Source organism: Chenopodium album, chromosome 4 (genome assembly GCF_948465745.1).
Source record: "Chenopodium album chromosome 4, dcCheAlbu1.1, whole genome shotgun sequence".
Classification (NCBI taxonomy): domain Eukaryota; kingdom Viridiplantae; phylum Streptophyta; class Magnoliopsida; order Caryophyllales; family Amaranthaceae; genus Chenopodium; species Chenopodium album.
The window spans coordinates 12,139,437-12,151,424 of NC_137837.1; the positions used below are offsets into that span (position 1 = coordinate 12,139,437).

Here is an 11,988-nt window from a genome sequence, read left to right on the forward strand (position 1 = left end):
CAACCCAAAAAAAATGTATATGTACTCAGAGGAAGTCCAAGGGGTAAGTAAGACTGCTGCAATTTACAACTTGAGATAAATTAGATGCTCTCTACACACATGGTCAAAACAAAAAGAATTATGTATATCTGAAAGAATTATCATGTTTGTCAAGATGATGGTTACAAAGGTAGATCCAGCATTCAGCTGGAAAAAGAACGCGTTAAATGTGTATTTCTCACAGGATAATTTGGATCAATGATCCGATCCCCTATCCTCTGCAAATACCTGGTCATTTCTAAAAGCTGGAGAGGTCAAAATTATTAACAGATGCATATGCTTAAAAACCTGTCAACAAGTGGTATCAGCAGCAGCAGGCCCTCATTGGAGCTTTTCTGTAGCCCGAGAACAGATGAAACCAATATTGACAAACTAAATAAACTAAACTTCCTCGCTGAAATTATTAACTAACTTTCCTGCTTTGGTGAGGTCTCTTTGAAACTCTTGGACAACCAGATAGCAGTTTCCCTCGGAGAAACCTTTTCTAGTCCAAATGGTTTCAACAAAACACCAAGTTCATCAAACCTCTCCTGTTGCAACAACTTTGCGCTGAACTCTAGCAACCCCTCTAATGCATCCGCCCGCTGTTGATAAGAGGATGTGTCAAATCGATTGCGTCGCATGTCTGATGAAGCATGGCTTGAAGCACCAGCTGTAGCATTTTGATCTGAGGAATTAGCATTATCCTTCCCTTCTCCATGTGCCTTGTTGTCCCGAATACTCTCCCACATTCCATCAAAGTTCTTTTTGGACATTCCTATATCACAAAATTTAACAGAGAATTTGTCCTTAGTGATGGAACAGCCACCATAGACTGGGGATGATGAACCCTGTCTGGAGATCATTGAACTCCTTTGGTTTAGGAAGAATGACTCCTCATACGATGCTAATGGGAATTCAGCTATCTTATCAATTCGAGGTGAGTTGACAGAAATATCTGGAGATTTGATTCTCTTTAGGACGTCCACAGCAGGTCTGCAAGGTGATTCATAAACTGCAGCTCTAGTAGCTAACGGCATAGATGCTCTTCGAGTGCGGTTTGCAGAAACAGATCGTTTCACAGGAGTGCGTAAAGGAGGCTGCAGGCATCAGAAAAAAGATAAAAGTCTTTAAGCTAGAAAATTAAGCAATGCTCCCACTAAATAAGCACAATAATGCTTTGCCCAAACACTGCAAAACCAGTATAGTAGTAGTAGTACAATCGGCTATAATATATTAGTGAATATGCTAGAAGTAAAAATGCAATATAATTGTTCAACTGCATTCTGGCAATGGAGAAGAAACAGATAATATTCCATCAATCAGATCAAATATTAACATTTTACTCCACACCTAATCTACATCAAATGAGGTGCGAACATTAAAATTTACCGATTGTTGATGTCTTGACTGCTCTGGTCGTCTTTTATTAGTGCCAAATGTTTTTGCTCGTGACAATTTAGGATTCCTTGCAACATCTGAAACTTTTGAAGAAACCGGATCGATACCAGCGGCTCTTCTAAAGGGATCTTGAGCCTTTAATTTAGCCAACCTTCGTTCCAGATCAGACAATGTAGGTTTTATTCTGTCATCAGTGTAAAAGGAATCTAGCTCAGCTTCTGATATACTGGGATCTGCAGTCCTTTCATCTTCTGCTTCTGGTAATGTTGCTTTATCTATACAATTAGAATCGGTATCGTCCCAGTTATCATCAACAGCATCACATCTAGGATTCCTAGTCTGAAGATGAATCTTTTCAACATAAGGTTGAAGATGGGGGTGCCTGAGCAACTCAGCAGCCTGTTAGAAGAAACAATTATGTGCAGAGATTAGTCAATAAAACCTAGTAGACAAGTAATAACATGGACACAATTTTTCAACTAAATATCTTTTACTTGCAGCACACAGTATTTGGCAGTTGTCCACTTGTCCCCACATAAATATACTTCCAATTAGTAGAGTATACCCACAAAGTATCCTCAAATGTTTTACTTTTAATAAATTTAAGGACTAGGGCATTAGATAGGTTATGACCTTGTGGGGTCTATCTCAAATGTATAAAACACCATACTGCATACCATCAGACCAGTACATTATAAGGCTTAAGCTCAATGTTACTTAAATTAGCTTAAAGGTTCGTACAGATAGTCTACAGTACTTCTAGTCAAGTTTCCCAAGTAATTTTGCTGTGCGCAGCTGAGGAATACCAGTTTGAGTAGCCAAACATGATACATGTAACAATAATTCAGAGGTAAAAAATCAATGCCTATTGTACAGTCACAGAACTAAGATGTACTGTGCTGATTTTGTAAAGGGACCAGACCAAAATTCGTCAGATATTATGAATTGTTAGTATGCATATTTAATCTTGCATCCATAACAGCAAACCTTAACTATAAATAATATACTTACACTGGGCCTAAGTTCTGGGTTCTTCCGTAACAAGCTTTTGATAAGACCTCGACTGCAAACAGAAATGTGAAAATGATTAGGTTAAGTCTGTCATCTGGTTATCAATATGCATACAACATGAGAAGCACTTGCAGCAGTAGAAGAGAGCCTGTACATCCAAGCATGAACACTTTAAGTTCACACAGGAATACAGGGATAGGAATCCCCAAAGATCTGAATATGTTTACAGTAAAAGCTGGAGCTATACCAACATATCACGAAACACTTGTGATGTCACAGATCCTATCCTAATTCAGTCCTTGGAGGTAGAATGGTGTCTAATTTATTGGGTTGCCAGAGTAGGATTTGTAAGAGGGGGCTCAGAATTATATATTAGCTTGTAATTTAAAATTCATAAAGCCCAGATCATTTGAAGACTATAATTAGTAAAGCACTTACAATACTCCAGAATATTTGGCTGGGAGAGGAGCCACAGTTGACCTGCTAATTTTACTGATCAATGCTTGCATGTCCTGTTCCAGTAGGATGCAACAACAAGAAAAAATTAATTATTCATGTGTCAATTCCTTCAACAAGCAAAGACAGAGTACAAGAGGCTTAAAAGAAGAGAGCAAATTATCAACTACTTCCATAATCCATATACTATTTCCATATAAGTAGAGATTGAAAGAAGAAATTTATGCAGATGTTTCAGATTATCTATTAGGATGATAATAGTAGAAATCATAGATTCGTAGAGCCACTAAAAACATGTATATGATGAGTTAAAGTGCTGTATAGAAGATGCACAGATATAGTCATCACTGATCAGATGGTCCACAAATTAGTTTTGAGATACAAAACATCAGACAGCCCACAAATCAACAATGTCATATGCTAATTCCACAATGTCTATAAGAAACTATCTCTGAAAATTCTTTTGGCCAGAAAAAAAAGTAATGGAAGAAAGTGAAGGGGTTTTTATTATGTTTTTTTTTTTTTTTTTAAATAACCTTTTTTTGTTAAATGTCCGGTAAATTGTGGATATAAATACGATTTACTAGCACAAAATATAAGACTTAAATCTTAAGTATAATCAGAAACAGCAACGAGGACTTACAAATGCTTTAAAAGCAGGCTTGAGGGCAGCCATTTCATATATACAGCAGCCTGAATATTAAGAAAGAAAAATAGATTTAGCCTGATTCAGGAAGCTTTTAAATATAATTGTGAACCGAAACCTGTCAATATAATAGATGCCTAACCCAATGACCAAATGTCTGATTTAGAACCATAAGGTATGTCTGCAAGAAGTTCAGGACACATGTAGCTGGGAGTGCCAACAACCTGAGTGATAAATGTTTTGGACAATTAGATTTCATACAGCACCAGAGAGAAAATATATAGCATGAGCCAGTACTTACAGAGGATGCAAGATCATCCGAAGTCAGCATTTTTGCAAGTCCAAAATCACCTGTATAAATTTGGGACTATTAATCCATAGCTATTAGGAAATGAAAAACATTGTGACTTGTGAGCAGTTTCTGAAAATGAAGAAGGGGGAAGGAATACCAAACCGATCATCTTACCAAGACGTATATTTCGCTCTTTTGTCAAGAATATATTTGAACACTGTAGTAATCATAAATAGGAGTTCAGCACTAGAAAATTATTTTAATAAACAAAGGGAGAATGGGGAGCGGGGTGAGATTATGAGTTCTGACACAGTAATAAAAGTACTGACCTTTACATCACGATGAAGAATATGGTTCCTATGCAAATAGTCAAGAGCCATAAGCAGTTGAACGAGCCATTTACAGAGATTCTACAGGCAGTCAAAACAATAAACTTCAGTGATAAGGCTACATAATGCAGTTTGCTGCCACATATGGAAATAGAAAAGAATTATTCTAGTAACAGATAAAATGGAAACCTCTTCTGAAAAATGAACACCATTAGCACGCTTCACAGCTCCTTGCCTTGAAAAAAAAAACAATAGCAGCAGGTTAAACCAAACACGTAGAAAAGCAACCCACTGTTAGAAATTAACTCGTCACCCATGAAACTTACATGTCACCAGCTTCACAATATCCGATGATTATGCATACATAGCAACCCTGGTAATAATTTGCCAACATCATCAAATTTAGGAAATGGAGGATAGCTTTTAGTTCAATTTGTGTGTAGTTATATGTATATCATACAAATCTTCTGAGAAAAATTAAAAATAATATAGGACAGAGCAAAAACTACATATTCTAGAGTAAATCACTAGTTTCCTCATAAATTGAAAATTCAAATATTCAACAATTTCATCCTACAAACCTAAAAATTACTCAAGATCCTGCGAGTAACGAGTACTTTTGTGCCTTTCTGACATCAAACTGAGGAATGGCTGGGCATAAAATTTCAAGCAAATCCAGGAAACTACAAAATTAGAGTGACAGAAGTTTGGTAGCCCCAATAGCAATAGCTGGTGTATTACTGGTTATTCAAATTTCAAAGCATTACACATCAATTATCAATTTCCTCAATAGCTTCGACTTCTCTAATTCTACAGCATATCATTTCTAATCCATGTTGAAATATGAAAAGAAGGCATGCTACATGCTAACCAGATAAACATTAATTAATACATACGTTATATATTTTTTCGGCTCACCTTCTCAACCCAGGAATCTTTGTACTCCACAATGAATGGATGCCGTATCTTACGGATGAGCTCCATCTAAGAGAGTCAAAATTGATTGTTAGAAGGATATAGATACTGTGTAACTGAAATTGCTACTAGTCTACTACATTTAAAATCCAAAGACCACAGTCTAACAGCATTTTCAGCATGGTTCAGATCACAGCTGAAGAAGCAATGTCCTAATTTGAGATTTGATAAAAAATACAGCTGTTAATGAGCAATCCAAGAGATCAGCATAAGATATTTAAACAAACCTCCTGATGAGCAGATCTTTTAGTTCTTTCCGTTTGGCGAGCTAGACGGATCTTTTTCAACACATACCTGCAATAATGATCAAAGGTATAACAATCAAAGCCAGCAACAGAGGAGTTTCACAACACAATTATTAGAATTGGATAAAAGCAGCATAAAGGCAGGAACATAAGAAGGACTTCTTACTTCTTCCTTTCGTGCTTATGTCGCACAAGAAGAGCAGAACCGAAAGAACCCTTTCCAATTTGCTCTAGTACATCATACTGCTCCATCTTCTAGTTTACAATCCCAATTTTAACAACTTATGCGCGAAATATTATGTGTAATACATCCAAAATTCTGCACATCAAATTAAAAACAGGAAATCAACAACTTCCAAGGCTTTCACCAAAAAAGGGGAGCATTAATAAATTCCAAGAAGTGCTGAACAATACAATAATGACCTTGAATTAAGAATTTATGACCAAGAAACAATATTCCAAATTCCACAACATAAAATTTTCTTTGACCTAGTCCCTAAAATAAACAATACAATTTAAGCATCCAAATCTCTCCCTTTCTTTCTCTTTGACAAGAAAGAAACCATTTCAAAGTCATCTTTGTGATTGAATTGACAAACAATGACAAAATTAAACACCGAAAAGACAACGAAAATCATATCGGATAATATCACCAAAGCAAAACCCATCAATCACATTAAATTAGAAGTCGTACACTAGTACATTACACAAATTTAGCTCAAAAATTCAACATCTTATCAACAAAAACTCAACATTTGAATTAACACTCAACACAAATTAAGTAATTCACTAACAATTGAACAACTTCCATAAAATTACATGAACACAAACAATAAAATCGACGAACTACCCAAAATTCCACTAAAATCAAATTCAACTTACAAACAAAATACAAAGAAATTAAGCAATTTAACCAAAGAAAAACACTAAAACAAGTGACACAGTAAACACTAGATTCCCCAAATCACATTCTACAACAACTACATTTTCAATTTTTCCCCCAAATTGCAGTGAAATAGAGTGAGTAAGTGACAACAGTAAGCAACGAAAATGGAAAAAGTGAATACCTGAAAGAAAAGCAATTGTCGATCGGAGGAGAAGAGAGAGAGAGTAACAATGGCGGAATTGAAGAGCTATAAAGAAGAGAGAGAGAGTAAGAAGTGGTCCGCCATTAATGGAAAGAGAGGAGAGAGAAAATTTGGGGAGCATAAAAATGCAAATCCAAAAGAAAAGGGGATGAAGGAGGCAATACATTAGAGGACAGACAAAGCCAAGACAATAATAGCCAAGATCATATTATATTTTATTAATATTATATTATATGCTTTTTCTTTTATTTTTGATAAGGAAAGGATTAGTGTATAAATTATTGAGGAATATTCATATATTAATCTTATTCAAGTGTTAAGAGTGATTTTTTATTTTTATTTTTTTTTTGGGTGTATGTGAATGTGATGATGATTTTGAAAAGTTGGGGACTAAAATAGTGTATAAAGATGGTTAATGAGTGAATGATGTAAGTATAGTAAAATGTGGGTTTGGGATTTAGATGAGTCAATGACTTTTAATAATCAATTAGACTATATGTCTAGATATTTGTTACAAAAATTGTATACAAATATAACTAATTAAGACTTCTGCTAGATTTTAAGGGTTAGGTCTCCACTAGTTGCTGATCCATGTGGTTCTATCCATGAATTTAAAAATGCCTGAAAATTCTAATCATACAAATTTACTATTGTTACTTTTTTAGAAACTACTTGCATAGTCAAGGAGTATTGCTTTGATTAATTTTTGTAAGCAAAGTAGTCACCTTTTCACATACTTATTATACATGCAATACATTTTCCTCTCTAAAGGGGGAGATAACGTGTCTCAATGAACTTATACATGTTCGCGACACTTGATATGAGGATAGTATCTAATATGTTACATCTTATTTCATGATAACATTAAGTATGATTTATTCATGGTATTAGACGACCTATTTTAGTTTTTAAATATTTCTTCCATTATGAAAATAATGATACGTGTCTCTTATTATTTTAGTATTCTCTACCTCTAAATATACGTTGCAGACTTGCAGTTTGACATGAGTTTAAGCTGATTTTTTTTTTTTTTAATATAACTACTTTGATGAGCAATAAATGTAATAGAATAACAGAACAAAAATACTTGTAGTAATTCCAATATCTATTCACTTACAAACTTTGTAACTTTACATTATTAACTTTATTAATAGTTAAAGTTTTTCAAAAGAACAAAAGTGCCTATAAATCTATAAATATATACAAAATATTTTAACGATAATTAAAAACTAAGGTCCTGTTCATATTTACTGAACTGAACTGATTGAAGCTGAACTGAATTGAGCTGAAATGAATATTTTATGAGAGAGGAAAATTAAGAGCTAAACTGAATAGATTGGAGATGACTTAACTGATTAGAGATGAGCTGAACTGAACTGAATTGAAATTAAGTAAATGTGAACATGCCCTAAATAAGATAAAGGCAATTAGTCTCGAACATTACATTACACACTCGAGTGGACCATGCACGCCCATAATACATCCATAACAAAGTAATGATTAACTTGATGGCATTGTAAGATAATTCATCCTAGTGGTGTAAATGGACATCTTAGACTCTAATCAAAGAGTAATGGAGTTGAAAATAGGATATAGATTTTGGATGGATTCATGGTATAGAATATTATTAGTAGATCATAGATGTCATACAAAAGGACCACTAAGATCTTGCGGGGTCAAACTCCTTTTTACTTAAAATCAGGTCTTTTTAAAAAAAATGACCAAAATGACCTTGCCCCCTCTATTGTATACGGCCGTGTATTCCTTTTACGCGTGTTGACAAGATCTTCACTTTCTTTGTGGACGTCCTTTATCTTTGAGGATAAAATTAGAAATTCCTATTAATAATAAATAAAAATGTTTATTATTGATAATTTAATATAATTAATTGGCTATTTTTGGTTTTGTGGTGTTTGAGTATATTGGATGAAAAGGATAGCATAGAAGAACTCGGTGGCACGATAATATTACAAGTGTGGCACTTTATAATTTGTGATTACTTGCCGTCATGTAATGAAAGAAACTCTAGAACAGTGGTGCCAAAAAGCAATATAATTTGCAAAATAAAATGGACAAGTTAAAATATTGGAAGAAAATTTAGGAAATCATAAATAAAGTTGGGACACCTAGTCGAAAGACAATGAAAAACAATTATATCAGTATCTTTTGAAAAAAAATGATAATAGTAATTGTACATTTAAATGAAAAAATTAAATTCTTAAGTAATAAGTTTTTGTCACTCATATACTTTGTATAATGATTTTTTTTTTAGGAAGTAAGATATAAGGAGGAGTTTAAGTACGTCTTCTCACAAGACCGTGTCCTAAACTATCTAAGATTACAAAAATAAGAAAATTTACTATCCAGAAAAGGGTCGATATCTTGATGAGTTGGAGTCGAATAGCCAAGAGAGGCAACATAGGCCCTGTTTGATTCACCTTAATTTTGTTGAACTGAAATTATTTTTACTGAACTGAACTTATTTTTACTGAACTTATTTTTACTGAACTGAACTTAATTTTACTGAATTGAAATTATTTTTACTGAACTGAAATTATTTTTACTGATTTTCTATTATAATTCTTCTTTAAGAAAACTGAATTTTACTGAACTGAACTTATTTTTAATAAACTGAAATTATTTTTACTGAACTGAAATTAATTTTACTAAACTGAACTTATTTTTACTGAACTGAAATTATTTTTTTACTGATTTTCTATTATAATTCTTCTTTAAGAAAACTGAATTTTACTGAACTGAACTTATTTTTATTGAACTGGAATTATTTTTACTGAACTGAAATTAATTTTACTAAACTGAACTTATTTTTACTGAACTGAAATTATTTTTACTTAATATTATTTTTTTAAGGTGAAGACAACAGGGCCATAGCGAGTTTGTTGCCCTGTTTCCTTCCCGATAAATGTGCCTTGCCTAGAAACTCGAAAAAGAATCCAAAATAGCCTTGACATTCGCCATAAGAATCTGAAGTTTCCATGGACAGCTGAAATGACCCCGTAAAATATTAATAATAGTTAGGTTATCACCTTCAATAAAAATGTTAGAATTATTAAATTCCTTAGCAAGAAGGAGGCCACTTTGGAGAGCAATAGCTTCAGAATGAGTAATAATAAAATTGTCTTTTTTTCAACTTTTAGTCATGAACCTCCAAGTTCTCAATACTCAGTTTTTGTGCACTCTCCTCTAGCTTTTATTAAATTAAACTTAAAAAAAAAATTAAAAAGGAATTTCACATGACTTTCATAAAAAGAAAAAACACGAGTAAATATTTCACATACTTTCAACTTTTGACACGATTTTCCTTGACAAGTATGTGATATATCTTGTGTGTTAGCATGGGTGCATGTGCAACCTAGCTAGTAATTAAAAAAAAGGGATGAAGGTAAACAATTGAGCTTATCGTTTGGTAGTTGATTTAATTTAACACCTCTCATGAGTTTGGTCCTTGTAATATTGCCCTTACTATCAGTTAGTGAGATCGAGTTAGGTTATTATTTGATAGGTTGAACCGGTTGGTAATAATGTCCTCTATAAAGAGTCAAGACTACATAAAAAGAGAGACTTCATCACCAAGAAGATAAGATATCCATCGAGAATTATCTATTCTATAATCCAAAATAGACTAGACAAGTCCAAGATTGATGCAAGGGGGACAAGGAGCATTTTGAGACATTTTTCAGGGGGTGCAACACAAACTTGATATATAGTCAAGTTATTAGACAAAACTTGCAACAGCAATGCATGACAAGATTGACATAATGTGTTATATTTGTAGCTATATAGAAGGCAATCAAACACCTTGAGCATAATGTGTCAAGCTAGCACATATATATTTTTAAAGGCATGAGTTCCCTTTAGAGCCTTTCCACAACAATGGCCAGGTTCTAGATTTGCTTGTGTCGAAGAGTAGACATGCAAGGATGATTCATTTAAAGTGTTGTGAACTTGTGATAATGATAGAACTGATCACCAAGACATAAATTTTGCAAAGGCAATGAGTTATATGATGAACAATTGAACATAACTTCAATACACCCTTACTAAATTTCGATGAAAAGCCTAGGAAGCAACACTAGACCTCTGGAAATTCGTCCAGTCATTTTGTAAACATAATTTCTCGAATGTCTAGCATCATATCTTCTCGATAATATATTAATAATATGCATTTTATTGACCTATTCTCGAGATAGGAAAACCCTTAGAACCGTATACCTTTTCAATCCAAAATATGTAATTAATATCCTAAATGAAATTTTAACATACAAATACAACATTTACAATTAGCTTACATAGGCTTAAACTAGTTAAAAATTATTAACATGCCACCAATTGGTTGTTGCTTGTTGGTGTAGTGGTGATTGGGTTTGCAATTGATAGGGAGAACCCGCAACAACAATTGAAAGGGTAATGCAACCAAACCACTCAGAATTAATCCCCAAATCCGAAATAGACCAAATAAAGAACTGGCGGAACACCAAATAAAATAAAATAAAATAAAAAAATTAACAAGCCCAATTATTAATCGTCTAAACTCGTGACATGGAATTGGGCCCTTTAGTGTGTTTTTAAAGTCTAGCCCACAAGGCCCCTTCATTTTTTTAGTTTTACTACTCCGTAGTATAAAAACCTCTTATGCACTTTTTTAGACAACCTCTTACGCACTTTACTTCAACTAAGGGCAAATTTAATAACTTTACACATTTATCTATTAATGATATATTGATTTTTTAAAAGAAAATAATACATTGATTTATTAAATTATTAACGATAAGAGCTCACTATAACTTTATATATTGTAAAAATACACACACTTTTCTACACTTTTTCTATATTTCGCCCTTAAATTATAGTTTGGGTCTCATTTTATCGTAGTTAAACAATGCCTTGAGACAACCCTGATCTGATAGATACATACTATCAAAGTATAGAATATAGAGTATAGATATAGATACGGAGTACTGCATATTAGCTATCTCATTCTCTCACCCCAAAAGTCCAAAAACAAACGGCAAACCAAAAAATGTTGCCACATGTTTGACTTTGCAAGATTAATGCAACGAGGTGGGCCCAATAGTGGGCCAGTCAATTCGGTTCTAAGTTCGAAGAAAGACAAGAGAGGCCCAAATTTGTACCAGAATACTGGACCCGTCACATGTGACGTTAATGCATGGCAGCATTAGCTAGCTAACAATAATTGGGCCCACACCATACCCTCTCTTTTGCACTTATTTTTAATATCTTTGTGGGCCCATTTTTGTAACTAAGAAAAGGGCCTTTCGAATTTTTGGGCTTTATGCATTACTTCCTTTTTTTAAAAAATAATTATTTTATGTTTTGTAATTTTTTTTTGAAAACATTTTATGTTTTGTAATTTATTTATCTCATGTGGTGGGACCCACATTTCTAACCCAAGTACTCAACCCGAGTTGTTTAACAGCAAGCATACATGCTTTGTGTTGTCACTATATTTTGCAACTTCTATTATCCATTCATTACATGCCAAAAT

General features: G+C 33.4%; 1 protein-coding gene across 1 annotated transcript; it reads right to left on the reverse strand.

The window, feature by feature from the left end:
- Positions 1-103: 103 nt before the first annotated feature.
- On the reverse strand, positions 104-6,807 carry LOC145628921 (serine/threonine-protein kinase Nek3-like). Its single transcript, XM_081681353.1, has 15 exons — positions 6,441-6,807; positions 5,540-5,692; positions 5,356-5,422; positions 5,072-5,137; positions 4,480-4,526; positions 4,343-4,388; positions 4,154-4,234; positions 3,999-4,041; positions 3,834-3,883; positions 3,675-3,756; positions 3,530-3,579; positions 2,869-2,942; positions 2,431-2,482; positions 1,411-1,818; positions 104-1,118 (listed from the first exon to the last, which is right to left on the reverse strand). Exons 2-15 carry the CDS (start codon positions 5,623-5,625, stop codon positions 447-449), a joined length of 1,824 nt encoding a protein of 607 aa, XP_081537479.1. The 5' UTR covers positions 5,626-5,692; positions 6,441-6,807; the 3' UTR covers positions 104-446.
- Positions 6,808-11,988: the final 5,181 nt, after the last annotated feature.